Source organism: Chionomys nivalis, chromosome 18 (assembly GCF_950005125.1).
Source record: "Chionomys nivalis chromosome 18, mChiNiv1.1, whole genome shotgun sequence".
Lineage (NCBI taxonomy): Eukaryota > Metazoa > Chordata > Mammalia > Rodentia > Cricetidae > Chionomys > Chionomys nivalis.
Window position 1 is genome coordinate 42,395,243 of NC_080103.1, and position 27,019 is coordinate 42,422,261.

The window sequence follows — 27,019 nt, forward strand, 5'->3', positions numbered from 1 at the left end:
TCATAACATAAAAATCTGATATGCAAGATATCTGATATTTGACTCAAAGGGGTCGAGATCCACAGGTTGAGAAGTACTGGCCTAGGTGGTTCTGCAGAGGAAAGCTCCTAGAGGCTCTATTCTCAAAAGGGTTTAATGTTTGACATCCTCCCACCTGCAATGAATGGGTGGCCTCCAAGTAGCTTCAGAGATGTCCTCAAGGGACCTTTCCTACTTCTCAGCATCTTTCAATAGCCTGAATCTCTTCAGTAACCACATCTTCCATGGCACCAACTTTCTTTTCTGTTCAACCTGAAAATATTAAAATCCTTCTACTTTTAGCAGCTGAACTCTATTTATGATTTTTGCTGTAAACCTAGGCAAACCCAGCCAACTATCCCCAGGCCTCATCCAGAATGCTATGTTGACCTGAACATTTCTTCACATTAGTCTCTCACTGTTAAACTCAGCTTCACACAAAATCTCAGGGCCTGAACAGAATGGAAACAAATTCTTTGTCTGATATAACAGGAATAGCCTCTAGTCCTCCAAAGTTCCTGCTCCTGTCTGAAACCAGGCTAGCAATCTTTACTGTTTGCATTCTGATTATGGTCTTCTAAGGTTCCAACAGGAGAACCTTTCTTTTTTTCCTTTTTCATTTTAGGCTTTCTCTAAGTGGCATAACCACATCTTTCAAACTCTCAGACAAACCAGTTCCAAAGGCTTCAAACCACATGGTCAGACACAATCATAGCAATGACCCTAGTTCTGGGTACCAAGTTTCTGCTAATCAGTTTTCTGTTGTTGTGACAAAATATTGAGAAAACAAACTTAAAGCAAGATTTGAAAAAAAAAAAGTCCACAAAAAGAGCAACTCATATTCTATGTGTAAGTGACAAATATACTCCTCTTTATTGTCATCAAGGTTTCTCAATGTCTTTCAGTAACAGAACACTTATTTAATTCCACTATTGGCCATGGTTTGGGCTCTGCAAACGCCCTTTCCCTTCACCTCGAAGGGAGCCCCTTTGTATGTGGCCACACACTCAGCATTGGTGTGCAGGTCAGGCTGGATCTGCTCCCAGATCTTCTTCTTAGGGTTCAGCTCCTTGTCAGGCTCTCCTGTTCAGAGAAAAACCAGCAAGTTACATAAGCAACACCCAGAAAAGTCAGATACCCTGGGGATTCAAGGTTTTAAGACTGTTAGGCAAGCATGATTCCATTTAGGCTAAATCCCCAGTCCCAAATCAAAGAAAATTGTAAGCTATTCATTTAATCACGCAAAGAAGGTCTGGGAAGAAAGGAGCCCATTCAGATGGCTTAGACTTTTACAGCTGGCAGGGGCAGTTTCTGAGGAGCAGTAAGAATACGGGGGGAGTACTTTCTAAATGCTAGGAACACAGGTTATTGCCTGAAATACATACAACAATCTTGATTCCAATATACAACACAGGCAGAAACTGAAGGAGAGAGAAGGTGCAGTCACACCAGCAGTAGGCATAGGCAGGATATGACATCAGAGCCTACTACCCCTGGGACAGCACCAGGCCTCCTGATACGTCATGTTGTGGCTTACAAAGGAAACAAACTGCCCTGGAGTAAGTGGCCATCACTCCTAATGCCTCCTAATCCCTCTATTTGCAATAAGTGACAATGTGTGCATCATAACCAACAGAGACAAATAAGGACTGAAGTACCTCTGGTCAGTGACAAGTAGCAGATCAAATAACTTCTTACCGACAGGGAAGCAGGCTATCTTACTACTGTTAACAGTTTCTGCTCCTTCTCTCCTTCCCTCCCTCCCCACATATTTCATATGTATGCAAATAACAAAATGGAGGACATTTTTTGACTATTTAGCAAAGCTTCTGTGCTGGCTGAGATTCACCCCTTCACCAAGATATTGCCAACATGACAATGTGTTCATCAAGCAGTGACCCAGATTTACACACCAGTGTCCACTTTAAGATGAAACTACAAAAACTGATGCATAAGTCACAGCAAGCAATCTAGGAGGTCTAGTTAATGTTGTACTTAGGAGCAGATTTTCAGTGTAGGTCAAATATCACATCAGAATAAGTCATTTACTGCTTTCATAGCTACATCAACACTGACTTCAAAGCTTCTAAAGACAGGCTGACTCTCTTTGTGGGGGCTAATGTAGCTAGTGATTTTAAGCTACAGGCAATGTTCATCTACCACTCCAAAACTAGAGCAATAGTTGACAGAATTCACTGAATATTTTCCATCTCTACTCTACAAATGGAATGATGCCTAGACAATAGCATGTTTGTCTGAGGTACTCTGTGAGAATTCAGAGTAGAACAGCTAGCAATGGATAGAAGAACCGCCAGTAGAGGAAAAGGACTAAGAGAGTATGCTGTCTGGAGCCGAGTGAGTTAAGAAGGAGCCTGCAAAACAACCATGGTGTTCCACGGAGTAGTGGGGGATCTCCTTAACCCTAGCAATACTGGAAGATTAAAGGTGAAGGAAACTGGAGTCAAATGAATTTTAGAGAAGAGGAACTGAGCACAGATAACTGATTTTTAAAAATAAATAATTCTGAAAGTTAAATGTATGCTTTGTATTATTTTTACTGCAAAGGCTCATTATTAATGTTCATAAGCACGACCTTGGAGTAAATTTTTATTTGTTATTAGACCATGAATAGTGCAGTCTCAGAAAAGTAAAAATCCAAGCCAATCTAAAACCAAAACAAACCTATCATGACCTTTGTCTCCTGGTTACAAAACTGACTTAAAATTATTTCTACATGGGGCCTCAGGGACCAATTAGTATATCTAAATACTAAAATTTATAGCTGTCCTCAATTAGATTTTAATGAGTGTTGGGTGGAAGGGAAGTGTTTTAGTTGTTACTACACATATTATTTGGCATCCTCTAACTTCTATGGGAGTTTCTAGCTTTGTATTAGGGGATGGGGTGCTTTCTAAGAATGGATATTGACAGTGTGTGCAGAAAATATCCACAGAGGCTTTCTCCTCCAGGATGTTTATGGCATGAAGGCTGCTCCCCTAGGACCATTCCTACTGAGATGAGAAGTCATCTCAATAGTCTCCCCTTTTTATAAAGTTTTTTACATTTGGCAGGCATTCTTGTCCTTAGCCTAGGCTGGCCTCAAATTCATGGTCTGCCTTCCAAGACCTGGGATCACACAGTATGTCATATCCCATCCAGCTTAATTCCTAAGTGTTCAAATAATAAATAATCCTGATTGACCTTGAATGTATTGGAAAAGTTACCAACTTCTGCTTCCAAAGTGGTTAGGAAAGCAGTAATTGGTATGGAAGCATATGTAAGGTGAGTTCTCAGACCAAGCCTGCTCAGCTATTTGATAGTGCTCAGTTTGATTAAGCATATTCTAAGTGATAAAACCATTAAACTTTAGTTTTCTCTTCATAAATATGAACCTTTCCAGAACATTCAAGTGCCTCATGAACAAAGAGAGAATTGGGGAAAAAATACCAGGCTGAGTAACATGAAGCATGCAGCTAAATCAAAACAGAGATCCAGAGAACATGGTGAAAGCAAGAAATCCAGCTGGGCTGTTAGCACTCCAAATGCTAGGTCAGTGAGAATCTCAGTAACAGACAGATGACAAAAACGGATTTGAAAGCTGAAATGATTCACCTGGTAACTCCGAGATAAGGATATGAAAAAAAGTTACCATGGTAACAAGAGAGTCGTAAGCATTCATAAATTAGCCACTACATTTTACTGGTCCCCAGTTTTCAAATTTGTAAAAAGGAGGGTTAAAGTACATTTCTTCTGCTTTTAATTATTTGACTGCATAATGTGAAGAAGTAAAATAAGCCTTAATAATTTCCTTTCTTTCTTTCTTTCTTTCTTTCTTTCTTTCTTTCTTTCTTTCTTTCTTTCTTTCTTTCTTTCTTTTCCTCTTCTAGTCCTTAGCCTAGGTTGGCTTCAAATTCACAGTGTGACTTCCAAGTCCTGGGATTACACCACATACCATATCCCATCCAGTTTAATTCTTAAATGTCAAATAATAAATAAGGATACTGTTAATATGAAAGGTCAATAAGGATTATTTATGTTTTTCTTAATGAATTCTAAATCTTAAAAGAAAAAATTATTTTGATGTTTTATTCAAATTTATTTAACTCCTAAACATATATATAATATGACAGCTTACTCCAAAGTAGGTGATTTTTAGGAGTGCTCCAATATTGTGGGACTGAAGGGGGTGACAATTATGCTCTCAGAATTTAAAACAATGTTTCCTCAATTAAACATTTAGAATGGAATTTTCTCAAAAAAAATTCATAAAGCATAGATCATCACAGTTTCTCATTTACTAAGCTCAAGACAAATCCTTGAGTAAAGGATTTGTAGATGAGTAGAGGAAGCTTTGAGTAAACAAGGTCCATGCTAATAAAGGTACCACCATATGGCAGAGCATAAATAAAGGAATAACTTTAAACTGTAAGTGCTAGTTAGTAATAAGTCGGAGCTATTGGCTGACCATTTATGATTAATATAAGACTTTATGTGGTAATTTGGGATGTGGTTGCTGGGTATTGGGAATTGGTGGGCCAGAGAGAAACATTCAATTACAAAGGGGGCCCCATAAGATACTATCTCAAAATGTACTAAAACAAGACAAGAAATCCTTTCTACTTTTCCAGTATTATTACACTACAGCTGTCTCAGGAACATTTATACTAAAGAAAACAAACAAATTTAAATGAAACTTCACTTTCTATCACTAGTCTTTGTGTTATCTGTAATTTAAGTGATTTTAGAGCACATTAACTTGATTCACATCCATGTCATATTATTCTGTAGGTATGACTATGAGCAATTACACAGGACAGAATCTTTGTAGCATGTCATGTAATGTGTGATTTTATGGACAGCAAGATAGTTATGCTCACCGTGCTATCGTAAGCAAATTTCCTGAAAAACCTTCTGATACACACATAGGACTGGTTTTAACCTCTAAGCTTTATAAACATCATTTTACAAACTTATTCCCAATCTATTTAAATAATTATTAATACTTACCAGGGAAAGCATCAAAAGTAATTCTGTCTCCAGGAACAGACCCATTGGGAGGTGCCAGAATTTCCACTTTCTCCGGTGAACTAGCACACATTACCATTGCTTGAGACAGTACTCCCCGCATTTTTGCAGGCTTCAGATTACAAAGTAAAACCACCATCCGATTTTGCATCTGTACAGAACAAAAGAGATGACTAAAGATATGTAGAGATTTAGAATAATCATGTTTAGGATACTCCAGACACACTGACACTCTACTTACTAAATGTGTTATCTTCGTGAATATAACTTTGTCTTTGTGTAGTTAAAATATTTTTTAACTATGAAATCGTGTATAAAAAAATGAAGACTGATATCTTGCATAAACATGAAAAGAAAATCCCTCAAATTGTTGAAATTTCAAAATATGACCTCCTCCTCATAACTAAATTTCTTTCAATGAAGTAATCAGTATTCAGTCTTTACTGTCTCAGATAATTAGGCATTAAAATTCTAAAGGAATTGAAGTGAAGATTAAGTCCTTCTGTTGTACATGAGCGGTTAGAATTATACCATGTTTTGGTAGTGCTATAAAAAGTAGTTCACAACAATCCAGATTAGAGATAAAACCTCACAGTACCAGCAGAATAGATAAAAGAAATAATATGCTAGGCAGAAATAGCATCTTTCTTGTTTTACTAGGACATAATCCACTGTCATCTGAACCATCCAACACTACAAGCACTGCAATGATAAATCCCAGCTACAGCTGACCGCCTACTCAGCTCTGACCCCCACCTCAGTTACACCAAGGTTGACAGTACACAGCGAGTAACTGCTTTGTAGAGTAGATACTAACAATCACTGATTCTGCCTCAAGAAAGCAAGGAATGATGGAAAACTCTTCCACATAATCACTGTAAACACCGTGAAAGATAACTAAACTGTGCTGGCACCGTCCTTCCATGTGTATGCAGTGGCAAACGAGAATCTATCTCAAAAATGGTGGAAGGCAAGGGCTCACAGCCACAACTGTCCTCTGACCTCCACGCTCATTCTAAGGCACACACAAGACTGCCCTGACATACATTAACACAGAACACACAAGAGGGAAATGATGTGTATTTTCTGTCCTACTGAATTATCTTTCAGGCCTCTAAGTCTGGGGTAATTTCATATACCTTTTTTTGAAATTCACCTTAAAAATCCATCTTTTTCATATTTATTTTTGTGAGTGTTTTGTTGCATGCATGTATGTTCATAATGAATGTACTTGGTCAGAATGAATGTCTAGAGAGGGTACAGAAGAGCCTGGAAATGGAGTTACAGATTGTGAGCTGCTATGTGGGTCCTGGAAAGCCAACTCTGGTCCTCTCTAAGGGCAGTTAAGTGCTCCCAACCAGAGCTCTCACTCCCAACTATAAACATCCTGAAATTCACGTATTAATCATTTACAGCAACACATATGAATAAATCACTTAAGATGACGTATGTAAGCAGTAGTCACTTTAACAGGACAGATCACCTGCTCCAGAGGAACGTGATTCACCAGTCCACTGACGACAGTCCTTGGGGCTGCTTCCCCCACATCTACTTCTTCTACATACAGCGAGTCTGCATCTGGATGCTTTTTGGCAGTAACAATACAACCAATGCGAAGATCCAGACGAGAAACATCTATTGGCTTTGAGTCAGTACTTGCTGCTGCTGACTGCTGCTTCTTCTCCTTTTTCTCTCCTAAGGATTGAGACTATGTAAGCATCAGACATAAGACAAACAAGTAACACCAGGAGAAGCCTCTGGTACCAGTGCTGATGAGTTCAGAAAAAAAAAAAAAATCACTTCTATCACAAAGGATACTCAAGTTATAAAACCTACATAACTTTAGCTATTTCTCTAAATACAGTATTTCTAAAAAAAAAAAAAAAAGAGAGAGAGAGAGAGAGATAAATTAGCATATTATTTGACCTATTTGACCTATTTTACCATCATCATTATCATCACTGTTGACCTCTTACGGTGCCAATCTGTGCATAAAGGGTACTACTGTATAACAACTCTCTCTGTACAGCTGGGTTAATTGGTTGTTTGTGACCCATCTTCCCATTCACTTTGCCTGGTGTGCCTCTCCTGTTTCAGTTGAATGTTGGCCATTAACAAGTTGGTGATCTGATCCTAAGTCAGCACTAGGAAACGATCAGCTGTTTTAGACGCTAGGTAAGAGTTTCCTGCTGCACAGAAAGTAGTCAATTTGGCTGTATGTGCGTTTGTCAGGAATCGGGCTGCTTGAATCTTGTGTTGGGAAGGCACAGATCATCCGCACAGCAGTCACGCAGTTGTCCCCCACTGTCCCTTTGTCTACTGCACACGTTCCCAGGGCACTGTGGTCCATTCTTTCTCCAGATCCACTTTTGCACTGAAGTCACCCTAACAATTAACATGTCATTCGTATGCGCCCTGCTGACCTCGTTCTGCAGATCTGTGTACAAACTATTGATGACATACTCTTCTGCTTCTGCTGTTGGCACGTATACCTGAATGATAGTCACTGGACATGTCAGGTCTGTCCCCAAGTATGCATTTTTGGGCCAAATTGGATAGCACTAAAGCTACACCTGCTGCGTGCTTTCCCTCTCCACCTGAGTTGCATCCATTTACCACACATTCTTGTGTTCCTGTCCAATGAGTTTCTGCCAATCCAATGACATCCAGCCTGAAGCAACTGAGCTCACACACGAGCAAGTCCATTCCCCGGACTGTGTTTAGAGTTCTCACGTTCCAGGTCCCCTTGTGGTGACTCTTTTCGTTGTTATGTCTCTGTGCTTTCATGGGCCCAACACACTTCTAATAAAGTCTGGTATTTACACAAGGATCTGAAAAGTATTGGATGCTAAAATGCTTTATGTCAATTCATAAAGCCCTTAGCATTTTGTATTTTCCAAAAAACTGCCAAATGAGTGCAAGAATAATGGGAGGCAAATATAAGAATAAACTATAAAAGCAGATTTACAGACAAATCTAATGAATGAATAAACGTTTACTAGAAAAGTTGCTTCAATAACAGGGTAAGGGTGAAAGAAGGAACCTTAAGAACTTGAACAAATGTGGCATCTTACAAGTCAAGAGTACAGTTGAAGCTTAGATATACTTGGGGACAGGAATTACAGAATTTGCTGGTTAAGTAGATCTGAAGACAAAAGGGGACCAGTGTGGCTGCCTAGGAGACTGTGAGACTTCTTTGCCATGCTATTTTATCAGTTAACATCCACACCCCAGTTCAGATGTTCTGCCGACTAGATGTCACTGTCTGCTTCTCCCAAATGGCTATAAGCCAACTTTAACAGCTGACTTCTTTGGAACAAAGCTCCAAATATACATCCAAGTTTAGTCTTACATCTTATCTTTGATGCTTTTATTTATGCTGATCCCTCTACAAAACATAACTTATTTTATGCTGTCAAAGTTGTCAACATTCACATATTCCTCAGAATTCAATTTCTATATTCTAACAACAGACTGTTCTTAATTTTATTTTAGCTCCTAAAAGTTTGGACTTTCTTTTCAATACCTTTATTATCACCATAAATATTAATATTGCCTGATAGAACAGTCAAAGGTCAACAAGATTAATAATGAAAAGTACCTTTCTTTTCAGCTTTCTCTTTTACCTTCTTTTCTTCTCCTCCCCCTCCTTTAGTCTGTTCTTTTACACTAGAAGAGGTGGTTGATACCGAGGTAGACTGTACCATAGTAGCAGAAACTGCAGGTTTAGCTTGCTGCAGAGTGTCAGATGGGACTGGAATTTGCTTCACTGACAGAGAAAATGAACACGGTCACTCATGCTATGCTCATAAACAAGGTAGAACAATAGGTTTGCAAATCACAAATGCAAACCCTTTTTAAGAGAAAAATCTAATACATACGGACATCAAGTACCCATTATCTGAAGCTATAGAAATGGCATCAAAAATTAAGTATATTTTAACAATTACTAAGGCCACCATTTTTTTTTTATTTCCGTTTACTCATTAGTAACTAAAGAAGAGTGCAGGTAACATTAGTATCTAACATTTACCATGGACATACTATGGGTTAAAAACTATTCAAAGCTCCAGCGATTCTCCTAAACTTCCTAAATAGATTCTGCTTTATTCCATGTCACTGTACTATATTATGAATGATAAATCTGAGCCATCAAGAAGTTAACAATCTGGCCCGCTGACAGGGAAAAGAGATGCAGCATTGCCTGTCTAAACACTTCTATGTTAAAAAACACAACTGTTTATGAAGAGGGTTAGAGAGATTGCTTCACAGTTAAGAGCACTAGTTGCTTTCAGAAGATTGGAGTTCTGTACCTGGCTCCCATGCCAGACAGCTCACTACTACCCATAACTTCAGCACTATGCATCACACATCTTCTGGCCTCTGCAATACCGTGTATCAAGATATGGCCCAGCATGGTACACAGTCACTTCTGCTGCTTGTGGATCAAGATGTAGACTCTCAGCTCCTTCTATCCTGTCATGATGATAATGAACTAAACCTCTGCACTATAAGCTAGCCAAGTAAGTGTTTTCCTTTATAAGAGTTGCCATGGTAATGGTGTCTCTTTACAGCAACAGACACCCTAACACAGTTCGTACATGTCACTCATTTTCCCCTTATTTTATTTCATTAAGGGAAGAATTTATACAGCATTCAAAATATCATGCTGATAGCTTATCAAAAAAAGCCAGAAACAGAGAAAGGCATCACTGGGCTGGTGAGAGGGCTTAGTCATTAACATGTCTTCCACACAAGTATGAGGACTGGAGTTCAGATTCTCAGAACCCACATAAATGCCAAATGCTGGTGCATGGTGGACAGCCTGTAACTCCAGACTGGGGAGGCAGAGACAGGAGCTCACTAGAGCAAGCTACTTAGTGAGACTAGCCACATCAGCAAGTTCTTTGATGAGAGATCCTGCTCAAAGAACAAATTAGAAAGCCATCATAGGTAATTCCCAATATAACCTCAGGCCTCCACATGCATGTGAAAACCTGTGCCCCATACATGCAAATATGTATACATAGAGCACCCACTGTCCGTGCCCCCCAACTCTAACACACACACAAGAAAATGGAATGAGCTTTTCAAATGGGCCAATAAAATTTTAACTTTATTTGCAATTTTTAGTCAAACTGATAATTATTTGATAGTTTGAATAAGAAATGTTCTTTGATTTTTTTTTTTAGGCAAGTGACTCTCATCTCTAAGTTTTATTGTCTTAGTTTATAAAATAAAGTTATTTTGAGAACAATTTTTTCTTTTACTTTTTGAGATAGTGTTTATCTGAAGCCCAGGCTGGGCTGAAAATCATCATGTAGCTCAGGATGGCTTCAAATTTATAGTACACATCCTTCCCTAGCCTCCTTAGTCCTTGGGTTACAGATCTGAGCACACCTGCTAACAAAAGGATCTGAATATATAAAAAGTTTGTCACTTGACACAAACGCTCCTGAAAAAGTTTAGTAACTGTAAATTAATTACTATGGCTATTTTTCAGTAGGTATCAAACAGCAGCAACAATGCTGGTCAAGTTCAAGTACACAGCACAAAACTGAGATGCGCAAGCTTTGAATACCAGCTTTACCACCTTCTATGACCTCAGAGGAGATCAACTGCCTTTCTGCAGTCTACATCATTTCTTCCTATAGGGAGTGACAGAGGGTAGGAAGATGAAATCACACGATCATCGTAGACTGAGCACCCTAGCGTTGTCATCCTCACCCCCATTCTGAATCTCCGCCTGAATCAGCTCCTGCTTTAGCTCTTCTATTTCTTTCTTCAGTTTAGCATTTTCAACTCGAAGTTTCTTTTCTTCTCTCAAAGTTGCCTGCAAAACTAGAATCAAGAAAATTCACTTAAAAACTATTTTCAAATGTTTTATTTGAACATTATTGGGAAAGAGTATAGTAAATACAATTGTAGCTGTTATAACAACAGGAACTAGTATCTGGGCAGTTGCTTTATGACAGTTTACTATTTATTAATATCAACAATATCTCACTAGTCATTGGGACACTGGGTGTAAGACTCCCACCAAAACAAATCTGAGGACATAAATGCTGTAAATAGTGATTTGTAGATTAAAAAACAAGGAAATAGATCTATACATTTGGTGTATACTTTCTCCCCCATGCATACATCTGTTCCACAGTCAATTTGAGAGAAAATAAATCTATAAAATAGTGGGACAGAAAAAGTTACCCGTGTGTGTGTGTGTGTGTGCATCTGAGTGTGTATGTGTGTATGTGTGTGTATGATGTAGAGTCCAGAGGTCCAAAGGAGTGTCTTCCTCACTGAGTGTAAACCATGTAAATAGTTATTTTAGCCTGGACATTAGAGCTATTACACATACAAACGTAATGTATTTTAAAGCATTTTTATTATATTTGAAATTTAAGACTCAAGTACCACAAAATGTAGCTTGCGCTGTCTTTCATTGAGGGCCTCATTCATTCATCGTTTTCTTCTTCTGTGCTGGGATCAAACCAAAGGCCCCAAACATGTATTATACAGGCTCCCACCAAGTCACGCCCTAGCCCATATTTATTCTTACAGTAAATCAAATACAAAAGCAAAACCTACATTTGGCACGAGAGGCTTCGGTGAATACAGACTAAATATACATCTGGAATTAGTCAACATCATGCTGGAAATAACATGCATGAGTCATTTAGCATATGATTTGTCACTTCTGCTAGTACTTGATGTAATGCTGTAGTACTGTTCATTGAAATATACATTATTACTATTACTTAGAAATTATTTTTTATATATAAGGGTTGCTATGACTTACATTTTTAAGTTAGGGGTAATTTAAACCATGGAGACCTGGCTCGTGACGTTTCAGAAGCATTTTAGTATGTGGCCTAGAAACTGGTCCTTTTGATATTCTGGGGGGAAAAGAAGTGGCTGCTTTTGTCCTTGTCCTCAATGTCTGCCTGAGACTGAAGTGAAGATTTTTGGATTAATCGCATTGTCAAAGAAAAATCTCAAAATAGCCTCACATAGACTGTCTTGCAGTTAGGTTACTAGTGTTCACTCTCATGAAGATTTATAATGAAAAGGAGCAGCTGAGCAAGTAAAAATACAAAATAGGTACAGACTGAGGAGAAAAGGGGAACCAAGAAAATGGAGTTGTCTTATATTCAAGGAGATAAACATTAAAAAGTCAGGTGTTAAATGGAATAAAAGGAGTGGTAACTTCAGGGTAATACCTCACTTGTGAAAAGGAATTAAAAATATTTAGAGCAAGGTGTGGTGGTGGACACCTTTAATCCAAGCACTCAGGAGGCTGGAGAATCTCTAACTTCAAGGCCAGCCTGGTCTACAGAGCAAGTTGCAGAATTGCTAAATTTAGGCAATGAAGGAAAGCACGGAAAATAGAAGTTACTGAAGATGTAGTTGAATGAGGGCACCACTTTCCATTCCTAGAAAGCAGCAGAACTTGGCTGTTAAAGCCAAGAGGTTCTGGCTTTAGAGTCAAGGGAAGGAAGGGGTTATGGACTCATCTTCCATGACTAAGAAAAGCTGCTGAGTCCAGGCATGTGCCAGGGGTATCCCTGTGTGGAGGGCCAGAGAGATCATGTATAAAGTTGTGAAGGTGAAACCTGGCTTGCCCTGGAGACCACAAAAGGTTGGAGATGCCAGAGCCGTGGGATGCCTGCCCAGGAAAGCAGCTAACAGGGAGTGGAACTAGCACAAGAGAAGTATGCTGCAGTCAACAAAACTGATAGGAGTTGGAGACCTGAAGAGCATTCTGACATTAGACATGGAGATGCAGAGTTTGGAGTTGCTTAGCTGGTTTTCAGTCTTACTTTGGTCCAGTACTTTCTCACTATGCTCCTTTATGGAAAGGCAATTTTCTGTGCCATTGTATGCTGGAAGTAGGTGATTTGCGTTTTTGTTTTTACAGGGGATTACAGTTAAGAGATTGCATGGATCTCAGAAGAGACTTTGGATTTAGGACTTGTAAGCACGTCTGAGATCACTGTAGAATATGGGGACTTTTAAAGTTGGGCTGAATGCTTTTCTGCATAGTGCTATGGACACAATCCTATGGGACCAGGGATTGGAATGCGGTGGTTTGAAAAGGAAAGGTCCCCGTAATGCTTGGTTTACAGGGAGTGGCACTATTAGGAGATAAGGCTTTACAGGAGGAAGTACGTCACTGTGGGGGCGGGCTTTGCGGTCTCTTAAGCTCAAGTTAAACACAGAGTGACAGTCTCTTTCTGCTGTCTTTGTGATCAGGATATAGAACTCTCAACTCCTTCTCCAGCACCACATTTGCCTGCATGCCACCATGTTCCTCACCATGATGAAAAGGAAATAAACCTTTGAGCTGTAAGCTAGCACCAATTAAATGTTTTCCTTTATAAGAGTTGCCATCATCATGATATCTTCTCACAGCAAGAGAGCAGCACTAAGATGGCCATGAAGAAAATGCTATTTACAGTATTTACTATTTCACAGATAATCTTCCGTTTCTTTACCTTACTAATGGAAAGATCATTAAGGACCACAAGGGAAATACCAGGAAACATAAGGAAGAAAGGATTAAACAAGGTTTTACAATCCTTACAATGTTTTTGTAAGACATTTTTTAAAGGAGAAAAAGCATTTATTTAAATTACTGACATTTTGGGATTTCAATTATAGTACCAACAATAATGGTTATTGAGAAATACATACTGAAATCAATCAAATCAAATCCTTAAGAAAGAAATTTGGTAGAAGTTTTGTATACACTACAGCAATTTCTCAAAAACGTCAAAGAACAAAGAATATGAAAAACACATCTTGACCCATAAAATTTCAAAGTAACTATTAATATTTGATTTCATTATATTTCCCCCAATTATAATCATTAACCACTAATAACATAGCAACTAATTTTAAACAACAGACTCTTCTTTTCTCTGTCCCAAAATACCATATTATTTTCTCTAATTATTTATTTACTGCCATGGTTAGTTCATTTTTAAAAAATAAACTTCAACTGAGAAAAGTCTTCTCAGACTGGACTGTGGGCACATTGTAGGGCATTTTGTTAACTGATGATTAACATGGGAGAGCCTGACCTGGGGTGGTGCCTTCCCTGGGGAGGTGGTCCTGTTTGTGTAAGAAAGCAATTTAAGCAAGTCATAGAAAGCAAGTTAGTAAACAGTGTTCCTCCATGGCCTCTTCTTTGGTTCCTGCCTTGACTTCCCTTCATGACAGACTCTAAGCTGCCAGTTGAAATAAACTCTTTCCTCTTCAACACACTTTTGGTGCTTTATCATAACAGAAAACAAATTAGGTCTTTTAGTATATACCAATTCTAATTTATCATAATCCTAGAACATTTTTAATATTTTTATACTCAAAGGAATCTAAAAGCCATAATTAAAATTATCAAGTTATAATTTACATAGTAAACATTTAACTGTCATTATTAGAATTTAGATAATTCCTTAGACTATTAAAATGGTCTTACCTGCCTTCTCCTTGAGAAGGGCAACCTGCTGCTTGAGATATTCAATGATCTGGTCTGCCTCTGCACCTTTCTGCTCTAGCCTCTTTAGAACAGCATCACTGGTTGCCATCTTTGTCCAGAATCGGCAGAAAATCCTAAATGAAAAATGAAAGTCATAAATATACTGTAGAAGTAAAGAATATACTTATTTTATAGGAATTGCCATATGACTGAGGAAACTCAAAAGATCTGAACTTACTGAGCAAACTACTGGAGAAAGGAAACTAGGTAAAATCAAACAGAATAGATTGTGGTCTGAACCTGTGAAGAAGCAAGTGGTGCTCTCCCTGGGCAGGTGGTCTGAGTTATGTAATAAAGCCAGCTCAGTGAAGAGCAGGAGAGCTAGCCTGAAACATTATCCCTCCACGCATCTGCTTCAGGTTCCTGCCTGGAGTTTCTGCTGACTTCACTGTGACCTAAAAGGGTAAGCAGAAATAAAACTGTTCCTTGCCCAAGTTGCTTTTGGTATGTGTTTTTTCATAGCAACAGCTATTTAAGTTTTTGTTAGTGTTTTCTAGCAATATGCAGCATTGAAAAGAAAGAATACAATGCTTACAAAAGGTAGTTCCAGTCAACCAACCTTAAGTGAAAAACACACTTAACAGGCCATGTGACTATGTGACCAACTTCTCCATGTTTCACTTTGTTAGTTTATATTAGGATCCTCTCACCTGCTTTCTTGCTCTCCACGGGGCCTTTTCTTCACCTGTTGCCTGAACACTGTTGTTCAGGGTTTGGAATAGATATCTTCTGGGAATCACAAATCATCACCAGGCAGTTTATGGTTACCACTGTCACCCAGGGTTAATATGAGAGAACAGGATGGACAAAATGGGGGAAGGACAGAGACGAAGAACAAGAAAAGAGATATTTTGATTGAGGGAGTCATTATAGGGCTAGCAAGAAATCTGGCACTAGAGAAGTTCCTAGGAATCCACGAGGATGACCCCAGCTAAGAACTTAATAGCAGACACGGTGCCTGCACTGGCTCTGCCCTGTAGTTAGATTGATGGCTACTTTAAATGCCACCACAGAACCTTTATCCAGCAACTGATGGAAACAGAGACAGAGATACACAGCAGCAAAGCACTGGGTTGAGCTCTCAAAGTCCAGTAGACGAGTGGGAGGAGTGAGAATATGAGCAAAGAGGTCAAGACCATGATGGGGCTTCTCACTGAAATAGCTTCCTGAACTAATGGGAGCTCACTAACTCTGTCCTGACAGTGAGGGAACCAGCAAAGGAAAAAACTAGGCCCTCCGAATGTGGGTGAGTGTTGTATGGCTGGGGCAGACTGCGGAGCCACTGGCAGTGAGACCAGGATTTATCCCTACTGCGTGCACTGGCTTTTTGGAACCCATTCTCTTTGGAGGGACACCTTGCTCAGCCTAGATATAGTGGGGACAGCCTTGGTTCTGCCTTAAAGCAATATGGTAGACTTTTTTGACTCCCCATGGGAAGTCTTGCCCTCTCTGAGGAGTGGATGGGGGAGGAAGGTGGAGGTAACAGGAGGAGGGGAGGAAGTAGGAACTGGGATTGGTATGTAAAATGAGAAAAATAAATAAATAATAAAAGGACTGAAGGCCAAAATCTTTAAGCAAGGAATATGCAAACTTTCACACAGTTATTTACCATTTGCTGGCTGCCAGGTCCCTAAAAGTAATCTGCATCCATGTTCATTGTCTCAACCTTACTTACAATCCCCCATTTTGTCTCATGCTAGGTTTACAGTAGAGAGAAAATGAGCACTCGCCGAGCTTTCAAACAAAAGAGGAAAACACAGTAGACAGAAGAGAGCAAGATAAATGTAATTACACGTAGGGAGATGTGCCAGTTTAACAACACTGGAAGCTTAAACTTTCTACTGTTCAATGCAGTGCTCATTGTACTATTTTATGTTAATTATTCTATAATGATTTTTACCATAGTACAAAGTACAAAATATCAAGTCTCCTTGGGGCAGTGTAAGATCGCCTCTATTTTATTATTATTATTATTATTATTATTATTTTATTATTATTATTATTATTATTTGTGGATAGAAACCACATTTAATTCCCAGCTACTTGGAAACTCACCACCTGTAACCCTAGTTCCAGAGCTTCTGAACCCCTCTTCTGGCCTCTGCAGGCTTCAGGAATGAACATAATGGTGCATATACACACATGTAGGTACATACCCATGCACGCATGTGCGCGCACACACACACAATTAAGTCTTTTTTTAAAAAGTCTCCTTACTGTGTTTATAGCTTTTAATATGTTCGTATGCACAACGTCTCTCACAGATGATAACAGGAATAACGTGACACTGTGGAATAGTTAGCACTTGCTGGCTAAGTACATGGATCATTTATGAACACACAGAAGACAACTGGAATTAAATTCATTTGCCCAGGTAGTACAGTCATTTAGCAAACAAGGACTGACATTCAAGTCTGCTTGATGCTGGAGCTACCTCTTTTAATAAGCATGCTGTGATTTCTTCAAACATAATTATTAAACATTTTTCACTCTAATGATGGAACCTGAAGCAAGCAGCATCCATTAGTATTTATTGGTACTTGTATTGTCTAGATGGTTTGAGAGATGTTTCCCTGCTCTCCATGGTAATTTGTTAAAAATATAAGATTAAAATAGATTTAACACTTAATTTTATGTACAATACATGCACGCATAGAAATTTATGGAGAGACAAACAGGGCAGAGAAGGCAATACATCAGCTATATTCTTGCACTTTACAGATGAAAATAAAGACCTTTTTTTCTTTACTAAGTAATACTCAAAAAATGGAAAGGCACTATCTAAATTGTTTCATGACATTAATTTTGTCTCAACTTGTGATAATTCATGAAACACAGAGAACAATTAAATATGACGCTCCTTTCACACAATACCAAATGCATGAATTCAGAGTACACGTAAAAGTGAAATACAACATAAGACTTTTAGAGACTCCTATCTTTATTGTATTTTTCATCACCTCAGCAATCTTAGCTGAAATTCCTACTGCATCTAAGTTGCCTGTGATTTCTTTTAACTACCAACCAACGACTCTGGCACCAGGTTCTAAAAGTTAGAAAACCAATATTTCCGTTAACTAAAAGTTAACGGAAATCAAAGTTTTATGTTTAGACTGCTAATTTTACTTTATAGCACAAGAACTCTAGAAAAATGTGTAAATACCCTCATTCTCTGAATCCCAAATTTCATTACTCCAGAATCACAATTATGTGATATATTTCTTAGATATAGTATTTCTCAGAGCTCAACTTCATCAAATCTACAACACCATCAAGTATAAGACAGCTTCATAAGATGCTCTAATGTTCTAATTTATATATACAGAAACAGCATATATAATTGAAATTCCTTTACACATGGATTATAAATTCAACTGTTCCTATGCTCTTTATCCCTTAGACATATTTTGATGGCTCTTTTTGGTTGTCAACCTGACTACATCTGGAATTAACAAAAACTTAAGCGTCTGGGTACACCTGTAAAGGATTTTTTAAATTAAATCATCTGAAGTGCAAAGATCCTCCTTTAATCTGGGCCACAGCCTTACTTTTCAGTATTACTTAGTAAAGAAAAAAAGGTTTTTATTTTCATCTGTAAAGTGCAAGAATATAGCTGATGTATTGCCTTCTCTGCCCTGTTTGTCTCTCCATAAATTTCTATGCGTGCATGTATTGTACATGAAGGACACGGGAGAAGGAAGCTTGCTCTCTTTGCCTGATCACTTTCACTCCATTCCTTGGCAAATCCACTCTGTCACTGGCATCAGAGCCTATTTCTCTGGAATTCTGTTGCATATTTAATACCAGCTGAGCCATGCACCCTCACGAACTAAACGACGACTAGATTCTTGGACCTTACACTGGTAGGTAGCCACGGATGGACCACAGTCTGTAAGCCATTCTGATAAGTCTTATATGTATTGATATATTATATTTACTGAAAAACTTTGAATTTAGCCCTAGACTCTTGTTTTAGATTACTACTTTGTCTTCCTATATTACTGAATACACAGTAACTTCATTTTAACTCTAAATCATAATCACTAAAAGTATACATAAAATAGAAATTATACTTAATAGCTATATACCAACATGACACACAACAGAACTAATATCAACATTAACATTTATGGTGAATTATTTGCAAATAACACAATGAAAACTTTGTCAACAGCTGGCACTCTACTGTGATCTTAAGATGACAATAATTTTAAAACACACTTCAATTAAAGATATGTAAACGCGTTTCAAAATTAATAGTAATCACAGAACCACAGCAGTATGTTTTTTCTCTTCTTCTCTTCAGCCCTAATCTTACCTGCCGAACATCCCCCCATTGCTTAAGTGTAATTGTCAAGTTATTGTGCTCTGACAAGAACATGGTACCACTTTAAAATCCCCACTGGTACTTAACACAATGTACCAAAAGTCAGAATTTAGGTATATATTACAATTAAATAAAATGTGAAAATTCAAACTATAGCGCAGCAACCAGCACAAGTCCTAAAGGTAATTTTTTAAACCAAGCTTTGCTAAAGCCCACCAAAGTCCTAAAGCTGTTTTTTATGAAAGTTTCTATTTATTTTTGTCCCCTTACAAGAGAGCCTGTTTCCTCTTTACTGATGAGGAAGCCATAGAGATATTAAATGATGACAATGAGGTGAGAAGGTGGCTATAAGATTGACTACTATAAAAGGATAATCCAAATATTTTATAATGTTTTGGCTAATTAATTCAAACCCCTTTTTCCCAGTAAAACGTACATTAAAAAGAAACAAAACAAAAAACGTGGCCAGGCTTCCAGTGATTTTCTCTTACTGCACAACTGATAATGTTCAGAGGGTTCTTTTTGTAACTACTTTTGTGTTTTGTTTTTTAAGAATTGGCTTTTCTGTATAACAACTCTGGCTGCCCAGGACCTCACTTTGTAGACGAGGGTGGCCTCAAACTCACAGAGATCTGCCTGCCTCTCCCTTTTGAGTGCAAGGATCATAAGGGGTGCACAAACATACCCAGATTCAACTCGGCTTTAAAATAACTAATCTTCTCAACCACGCTATCTCCACCTCTAATTCAAGAACACTGGTAAGAAAAGATATTACTTTAATGGAAGACATCATCTCCTTTGACATTCAATCTTTCCCTTGTAAGATACCATCTTCATTTTACGGACTTGGATAAATCACCTGGCATGTCTCGAGTCATTCAAGTATTAAAAAGCAAAACCACAATATTACTTATGTTCATCATTCTGAAACTTACACAATTTACTTAAAGTTTTTCCCAAAGTCTACCTAATGAAAATAAACTGCAATTCATAGTTTCCTTGTGCATGTTCATTGAGTACCCCAAGAATATGACTGGACACATCTTAGTACCTGTATTAAAGTGTCTATTACGTTTCCTTTGGGGAAAAACAAAAGGCTCCTGATTTCCTTTCTCACTTCTGTCCTCAGCCTACCGAGTGACCCTCTTCAAAAAAAGTTGGATAACATTACATGGCTACTGAAATCCTTACAGTGGCATTCACTCCCACCCACCCCCATGATCAGCCTGCTCACTAGCATACTGTCTCCATCTTTAATTCCTTCTCTCAATTCTGAGCCACAGGCTGCCCTGATATTTTGCTAAGTTTTTGTTTCATGGTCTTTGATATGACTGGGCCTTCTGACTGACAGCACCTGCTGACAGTTACCTGTGCAGTTAAGTACATTTATGTCACATCCTTCCTAGAAAGCCATCTTTTCCTTGAGAACCTTCTCCTTTGGCCACATTACAGTGCCAAATAATATATACCTTTCTTTATTGTTAATACTCTTAGTGATCGGAATTTATAATCTAAAATATGGTATGGGGGCTGGAATGAGCGCTCAGCAGTTAAAAGCGCTTACTGCTGTTGCATGGAACCCAGGTTTGGTTCCTAGCACTCACATCGGGGGCTCACAAGCACTGGTTGGTCCCAGGGGATCTGATGTTTTTTATCCTTCATGGTCACTTGCATACAAGATTTGCACAGAAACTCAATCGGGCGTGTATGCATACCCATAAATAAATCAATATTAACATCGTACTTTTTGGGCTGTACTTCAACAATAAAACGTACGCTGAGAAAAAATTACTGGGAATTTTGTCCGTTTTGTTGGTTTTTCCTTCTACTTTGCTTACGGATCTTTACCTAGTAACTAAAACGGTGCCCCGAGTATAGTGATAGCTGGCGTTTCTAAATTCTGCTGATTCAATACCTTTCTCTCTTGAATCCCTCCCCATGTACAAACACTGGAAATCCTTTACACACTCACTTAAAGTAAACAAGCTTTACTTTATGAATCCATCCCCTGCATGCTTTCCCTCGGCCAAGTATTCATTTCCAAAACTTAGGTGAATCAAAGGGCCAAGCTTTTCCTGTTTTCTCGTGGCACAGGGGTGGGGGTGTGACCACGCTTCCTACAAGGACTTGGATGGCCAGGTTCTCTTTTCCTGGTGAGAAAGGGTAGAAGAACTTTGGATCGCTTCCAATCGACCCTAGACCCTCTCGTGACACTCACATGAAGCGGCGAACCGCAGCTCTCGAGCAGCCTCAGCCGGGAGCAGGAAAGGCCAGCCTCCCGCAGCCCGTGGCAGGGGGAAGAGGACCCAAGGGCTGTCCCTGATACATGCCTGAGAGTTTCCCAGATTCACCCCTTAGCAGTCGTCCGCTTCCTGCACTCGCTCTCTCCTCGTGCCACACCACGGTCTCATTTCCCCTTTCCTCCTCCCTCCCTTCCTCCAATCCTTCCTCTCCTCTTTCTCTCTCGCTGCACTTTGCTGTCTGTTTGGGCGAGGGACAGGCGGCCGGAAGTTAGGGGGTCTTCCCTCGGATTTGCGTCGCCAGGCCGTGACGTCACGAGCAGTGACCGACCTGAGGCGGCCGAGGCGGAGGGGATGCTGGGAGCTGTCAGTGGAGCGAGGCGCGAGCTTCCAGCCAAGTTCTGAGCTGGGAACCCGGGCAGCCCTCGCGGGCGAAGGCTGGTCGCCCCGCTGTCACCTTCCCTAAGCCGCCTCTCGTAGACGCGCCTGCAATGCAGAACACCGCCCACTAAGTAGCAGCACCAGGCACAGCGTTTAGGAGCTCATCCCCTCCCTAATCTCTGCGCCCCCAGATTCAGGCAGGTATTCTGGTGTCCGAGCGTTCGTTCTGTGTGGCAGTGGGTGGGGCTTGTGGGACACAGGACAATCAGGTGCAGAGAGTGACCCCGCCAGTCTGCAGCCAGCAGTAGAACCAACCTGCGGAGCTACTTGCTGCTGCCTCTTCCCCTCGAAGCTGGAGCTCATCGAGCTTCGAAATGCAAATACGGTTTTACTCTAGATAAATCAACGTGTTCCCCCTCCCCGCCCCAATTTTTGACATTTTCCCTCCATTTGAGTCATTCATCTCCAAGGCCTTTCTGAGTTTATATTGTGTCTTGTTCATTGAAAAAGTGTGTCTTGTCTGAGGTCCTTAGTAGTCAAGCAGCTACAAAAAAAAAAAAAAAAAAAAAAAAAAAAAAATCGGGCATAGAAGTTTCAAAGGATTCCCTGCGTAAATTTTACAAGCCAGCTACTTCCACGGCTTTTGTCTTGTAATCTTCCACCCCATCATTTTAGTTTTTTGATTTTCTTCTAGTCACCTAGTGTGAGCACACACATGTATGTCTGCTTTCTGTTTGTGAGTTTTGTGTGCACCTGAGAAGTAGAGGAATAATTAAATGTCTTCATGCTTGCTAGTGCTTTATCTTTATTCAGTTGTATGTGCTTAAAATCTATAACTGAAACCCCAGTATTTTGTTGTAAAATTGAATATTAAAGTGCCGCAGCTAATCTCATCTTTCCTATAACATCAAGCCTGATATTTAGATATAATTTGGGATCTATTTATTGAATAAGAAATTAAAATTCCGGGCAGTGGTGGTTCACAACTTTAATCCCAGCACTCCAGAGTCAGAGTCAGGCAATCTCTTTGAGTTCAAGGCCAGCCTGGTCTACAGAGCGAGTTCTACAACATCCAAGGCTGCACAGCGAAACCCTGTCCAAAAATAAAACCTGAAAAAAAAAGAAGAAATTAAAATTCTAGTCATTGCCCTTTGAAGGAGAAGTCTAGGGAAAACAAGAGGAAGAGCAAGAAAAGGACAAAGAGAGGAGGAGAACTCCCAGGGCCAGCCACCCAGCCACACAACTAACTGTCCATGGAGTAAGAAGGGAAGAAAAACATGTAGAATTAAAATAGGTAAAAAAGCCCAAAAGCAAAATAGAGAAGGAGGAAAACAGGTTAAGTTAGAAAAGCTGGCTAAAAACAAGCCAAACTAAGACTGGGCATTCATAAGTAAGAATAAGTCGCTGTGTATTTATTTGGGAGCTGGGTGATGGGACCCACAAAGAATTATAAAAATCCAACTACACATGGGTCTCAAGTCATTGGAAGGTCACTGCCACAAGATCTGTGCCTCTTTTACCCTAGCACATCTTGTAGGCAGGACAAAATTGTAGATTGAAGGTTTTGTGACAGGATTGGTGTCCCAGTCCCTCCACTGAAAGCTGTGCCTGGTTACAGGAGATGGCTGGTTCCGGCTCCAGGTCCCCCATTACTAGCAGTCTTCACTACAGTCACCTTCGTGAATTCCGGGAGTTTCCATTGCACTAAGTTTCTACCTTGCCACCAAAATACTCCCCATATCCAGTTACTTCTCCCAGTGTTGAAAATCTTTGAAGTTCATTTTGAACTGCAGTATAGACTTAAGCTCGGGTGATTTCTTTGCTTTAATATATTGTCTTGAAATTTTTAAACTTTGGCTTTTTTATAGTTTAGTTTCATGATATTTTTTCCAAGTTGTATATTAGTTTTCAAGTGAGAAAATACTGGATTAATATTGGGTCAGTCTATCATTAAAAAATTGTCTCCTTTTCTAGATCATCTTAGCGGACCCAGAGCTCCAGAAATGTTTCCTTTGAAGGATGCAGACATGGGTGCCTTTACGTTCTTTGCCTCAGCTCTTCCCCATGATGTTTGTGGAAGCAACGGACTTCCTCTCACACCAAATTCCATCAAAATTTTGGGTCGCTTTCAAATTCTTAAGACCATCACCCATCCCAGACTATGCCAATATGTGGATATTTCTAGGGGAAAGCATGGTAAGCTTTATGTTTTGCTTTGTTTGTTTGTTGGTTTTTTTTGGATTTTCTTTTGTATTTTATGTTCACTGACTCAAATCATGATGCAATTTTAAATACAGAATATGTATTGACATGCAGTCATGAACTTATTTTTATGGTTCGAAGTAAATTTGGCTACCTTTTAAAATGAAAATGGAGTTTTTATTTTCTTGTTGTTGCAGTTGATTTTTATAATAGGACAAAAGTACTTGGTTGAGATCCATGTTCTGTGACAGCAGTGTGTGCCGCTGCTGTGATCATGTAGTGAGTTTCCTCCATAGCTCAAGTTGCTGAGGAAGACAATGCTTATTGTACTGGAATTCTTTAGGAATCTTAATGGCAGGCTGAAGTTCTATGTCTTAAGATTACTTAATGAGCCTGATTTTCTGACATAAAATAATTTGGAGATACAAAATACATCAAAGTCAAACCATTATACCTTCTGACATTCAGCCATTTTTCCCCTAGGAAATATCTATTTCATTTGTTTCTATCTAATGGTGAAGAACTTCATAAACACCTTTTTTGTCTTTCTGATGAGCATGCAAAACTGTATTTGAAATTGGCTAGTTCATTTCTTTTAAAATTATTTTCTCTGAGAACATTTGTTTTTGTTGGCTATGAGCAGAGTATTCTTTTTGCAATGATAGCTCTCATTATGAGTTCTTATTATATACTAGGCGATAATCTAGGTGTTTACTCATAGCAATTAATAAACTTCATCATACTACTATGCAAAAAGAACAATTACAGCAAAAGGAAATCCAAGCAGAGAACATGATTGCGTAGAAGAAAATAAGAAAAGATTGTTGGGCGATAGTGGCACATGCCTTTTGTGAGGATCACTCTTTAACCTCGCCTGTGACCCTCATTTGAATATCAGTGTCAGACAGAAGAGGATCCCCTTAAGTACCACCCTGGTGTTTGAAGCCAGACAACAGTCAGCTTAGTCTCCTGCCCTCACCACCATGATCAGTATTGCTCTGCTCTTCCTGAATTCCCAGCTCTAGTATCTCAGGAGTTCATTCAATGAGGAGATGAATATGCTAAAGACTCCTCTATCATAAGCCTGTCTGCCAGGTCTACAATATCAATGACTGTCAAATTAGGGAGTTTGATTTCTTGTTTATATTGGCAGTGTTCAGTGCTCGAAAAATTTGTGTGCGTAAGTAGTAAATAACTGAATTGCAGTAAAAGCTTATTTAAAAATCCACTTATTCTAAAGAACTTCAGTTGTTTTGGTTGCATCTAACCGGAGAATTGAAGTTTGTTTTATAGACGCCTTAGTGAGCACCACATACTTCTCAATGATGTAATGTCATATGACTTTGGTTTAACAGCATTTCATTGTCTCTTGAAGAATTTTGATTTTGGATCTATGCTTTTCTTTTTTCCATTATTGCTAGGCACACATTTTATTTGTGGCTTTTTCATGACCACTCCCTTTCTTTGTACATGGAGTTGTGACATGTACATGGAGTTGTGACATGTGGTTTGTTTTTTTACGTTGTGCTTTCACCCAATGTTAGGTTCGTGTAGAAGTCAGACCTTCCGTGTTTTCTGGAATTCATTCCAAGTTGTTTGGAGATGCTAATTCTTGATAAATCAGCAAGATGATATATTTATTCTCAAGAATATAGGCATCTTTTTTGAACTTGAAAGCATGATTTATTTTATAAAACCCAATGAAATATATTTAAATGAAGCCAATAAAGCTTGAATATACAGATTTTATCAAGTTTAACCTCTTTTGAGTTGAAATATCAGCAGAAATTAGAAGTACAGTGAAAATTTTAAGTGGTAGTGTGGCCATTTGTCATTAGTATTGATTATTTAGAAATGTTTCTTTGGTTGCTAGTGAGATGAAATGAAGGAAAATTATTTTACTACATAGGTTTGAAACTTAAGTTGAAGTAAATAACATTATTAAGGCCATACTATAGTTTATTCTGTACCTATAGCCTATAAATTTCAACCTAAATGTGTGAATTGGTCAGGATTATATCACAGAAAAGAACTTGTAGGGCTTGTATGTATGAAAAGATTCTGTGCTAGGAACTAGAATGCAAGATTCTTGTTAGTCCAGCCCAAAACACAGGGCATGTCAACAAGGAGACACTGAAGTTTGGCAGGAGCTAAGGCTGCAGCTTTTTCAGGGACTCTTCAGTATGTCTCAAGGTCATTCAACTTGTGAAATAGTTTGATTATTTAGGATATTTAGATAAGCTTTCATAAAGATCCTGGTTAAAAAATTGTATAATTTCTTCATAGGTTTATCTAGACTAGAATTTGCTTGAATACCTGAAGATGATAGTTGACTTTTAAAGCTGTTTGTTGCAGCATCCTAGTACCAACAGTGTTTGTGAATCAGTTCTTCTTTGTTGGCATTACTGTTAAACATTTACTTAAATATCACATTTTTTACTTTGAATAACAGAAATGATGCAAGAACTATATGTTGATAACACCATATTACAAGGCATTCTAAGTCATCTTTATCAAAAATTTAATGCTTTCTGTTTTGAATTGTTTATTTTTCTGTGACTTTACATATGTGTGTATGATTTACATGTATGAGTAGAGATGCACACTTGTCAGGGCACATGTATTGAGACATGCATGTGGAACGGTGGGCGGTCAGATGACAATGTTGTGGAGTTGTTTATCTGTTTCCACAGTTACATGGGTTCCAGAGATCAAACTCAATTCATTAAGCTTGCATAATGAACATCTCTATTCTCAGAGCCATCACTCTGGACTCCATGTCTCTCTTTTACTGCCTTTTTCTTATTTAACCTCTCTGTTATCTTTCCTGACTAATCTTCAGTTTCTCTTCCTTGATTGAAAACAAGTTCTAGATAGACATGCCATGTGAATTTTCACATTTTGTTAGGGGAAAAGATTATTTCATACTTTACAGACATTCCTTATTGTCACATTTATTTTTATTTTTAATATTTTATTATTTTTAATTATATGTGTGGGGGTATGTGCACGATAGTGCAGGTGCCTTCAGACCTTCTGTAGCTGGAGTAATGGGCAGCTGCGCAATGTTGGATGTGGGTGGCTGGGACCTGACTCAAATCCTCTCGAAGGGTGGTGTGCACTCTTAACTGCTGAGCCATGTCTCCAAACTTGCATATTTGTATTTATAAATAATGCCACTGTACTGTTGATTCTTATCTGGCACATTATGGTTCCCAAACCAACAGTTTATTCTGTTCAGCCAGACTGTTTTTATAACAAACAGAAACTATTTTCAAACAAATCTAG

The 27,019-nt window shown here is 38.8% G+C and overlaps 2 protein-coding genes across 6 annotated transcripts in view; one reads left to right on the plus strand and one right to left on the minus strand.

Annotated features, from left to right (window-relative positions):
- Positions 1-840: 840 nt before the first annotated feature.
- Positions 841-21,269, minus strand: Aimp1 (aminoacyl tRNA synthetase complex interacting multifunctional protein 1). Of its 3 annotated transcripts, XM_057794146.1 has the most exons (8): positions 21,127-21,205; positions 15,232-15,351; positions 14,522-14,655; positions 10,771-10,884; positions 8,645-8,812; positions 6,527-6,738; positions 5,026-5,194; positions 841-1,101 (listed from the first exon to the last, which is right to left on the minus strand). In XM_057794146.1, exons 3-8 carry the CDS (start codon positions 14,628-14,630, stop codon positions 935-937), a joined length of 939 nt encoding a protein of 312 aa, XP_057650129.1. In that variant the 5' UTR covers positions 14,631-14,655; positions 15,232-15,351; positions 21,127-21,205; the 3' UTR covers positions 841-934. The 3 variants fall into 3 exon arrangements, with proteins under 3 accessions (XP_057650129.1, XP_057650130.1, XP_057650128.1); XM_057794147.1 differs by lacking the exons at positions 15,232-15,351; positions 21,127-21,205 and adding an exon at positions 14,760-14,806; XM_057794145.1 differs by lacking the exon at positions 15,232-15,351 and having other exon boundaries at positions 842-1,101; positions 21,127-21,269.
- Positions 21,270-21,501: 232 nt separating this feature from the next.
- Positions 21,502-27,019, plus strand: part of Tbck (TBC1 domain containing kinase) — a 136,240-nt gene continuing 130,722 nt past the window's right edge. For 2 of the 3 annotated variants that reach the window (XM_057793405.1, XM_057793407.1), the window contains exons 1-2: positions 21,502-21,726; positions 23,504-23,725. In XM_057793405.1, the coding sequence (XP_057649388.1) occupies positions 23,533-23,725 (193 nt within the window). In that variant the 5' untranslated portion in view covers positions 21,502-21,726; positions 23,504-23,532. Of the gene's footprint in view, positions 21,731-23,503; positions 23,726-27,019 lie in introns of all 3 variants that reach the window. The other variant, XM_057793406.1, reaches the window with a different exon arrangement.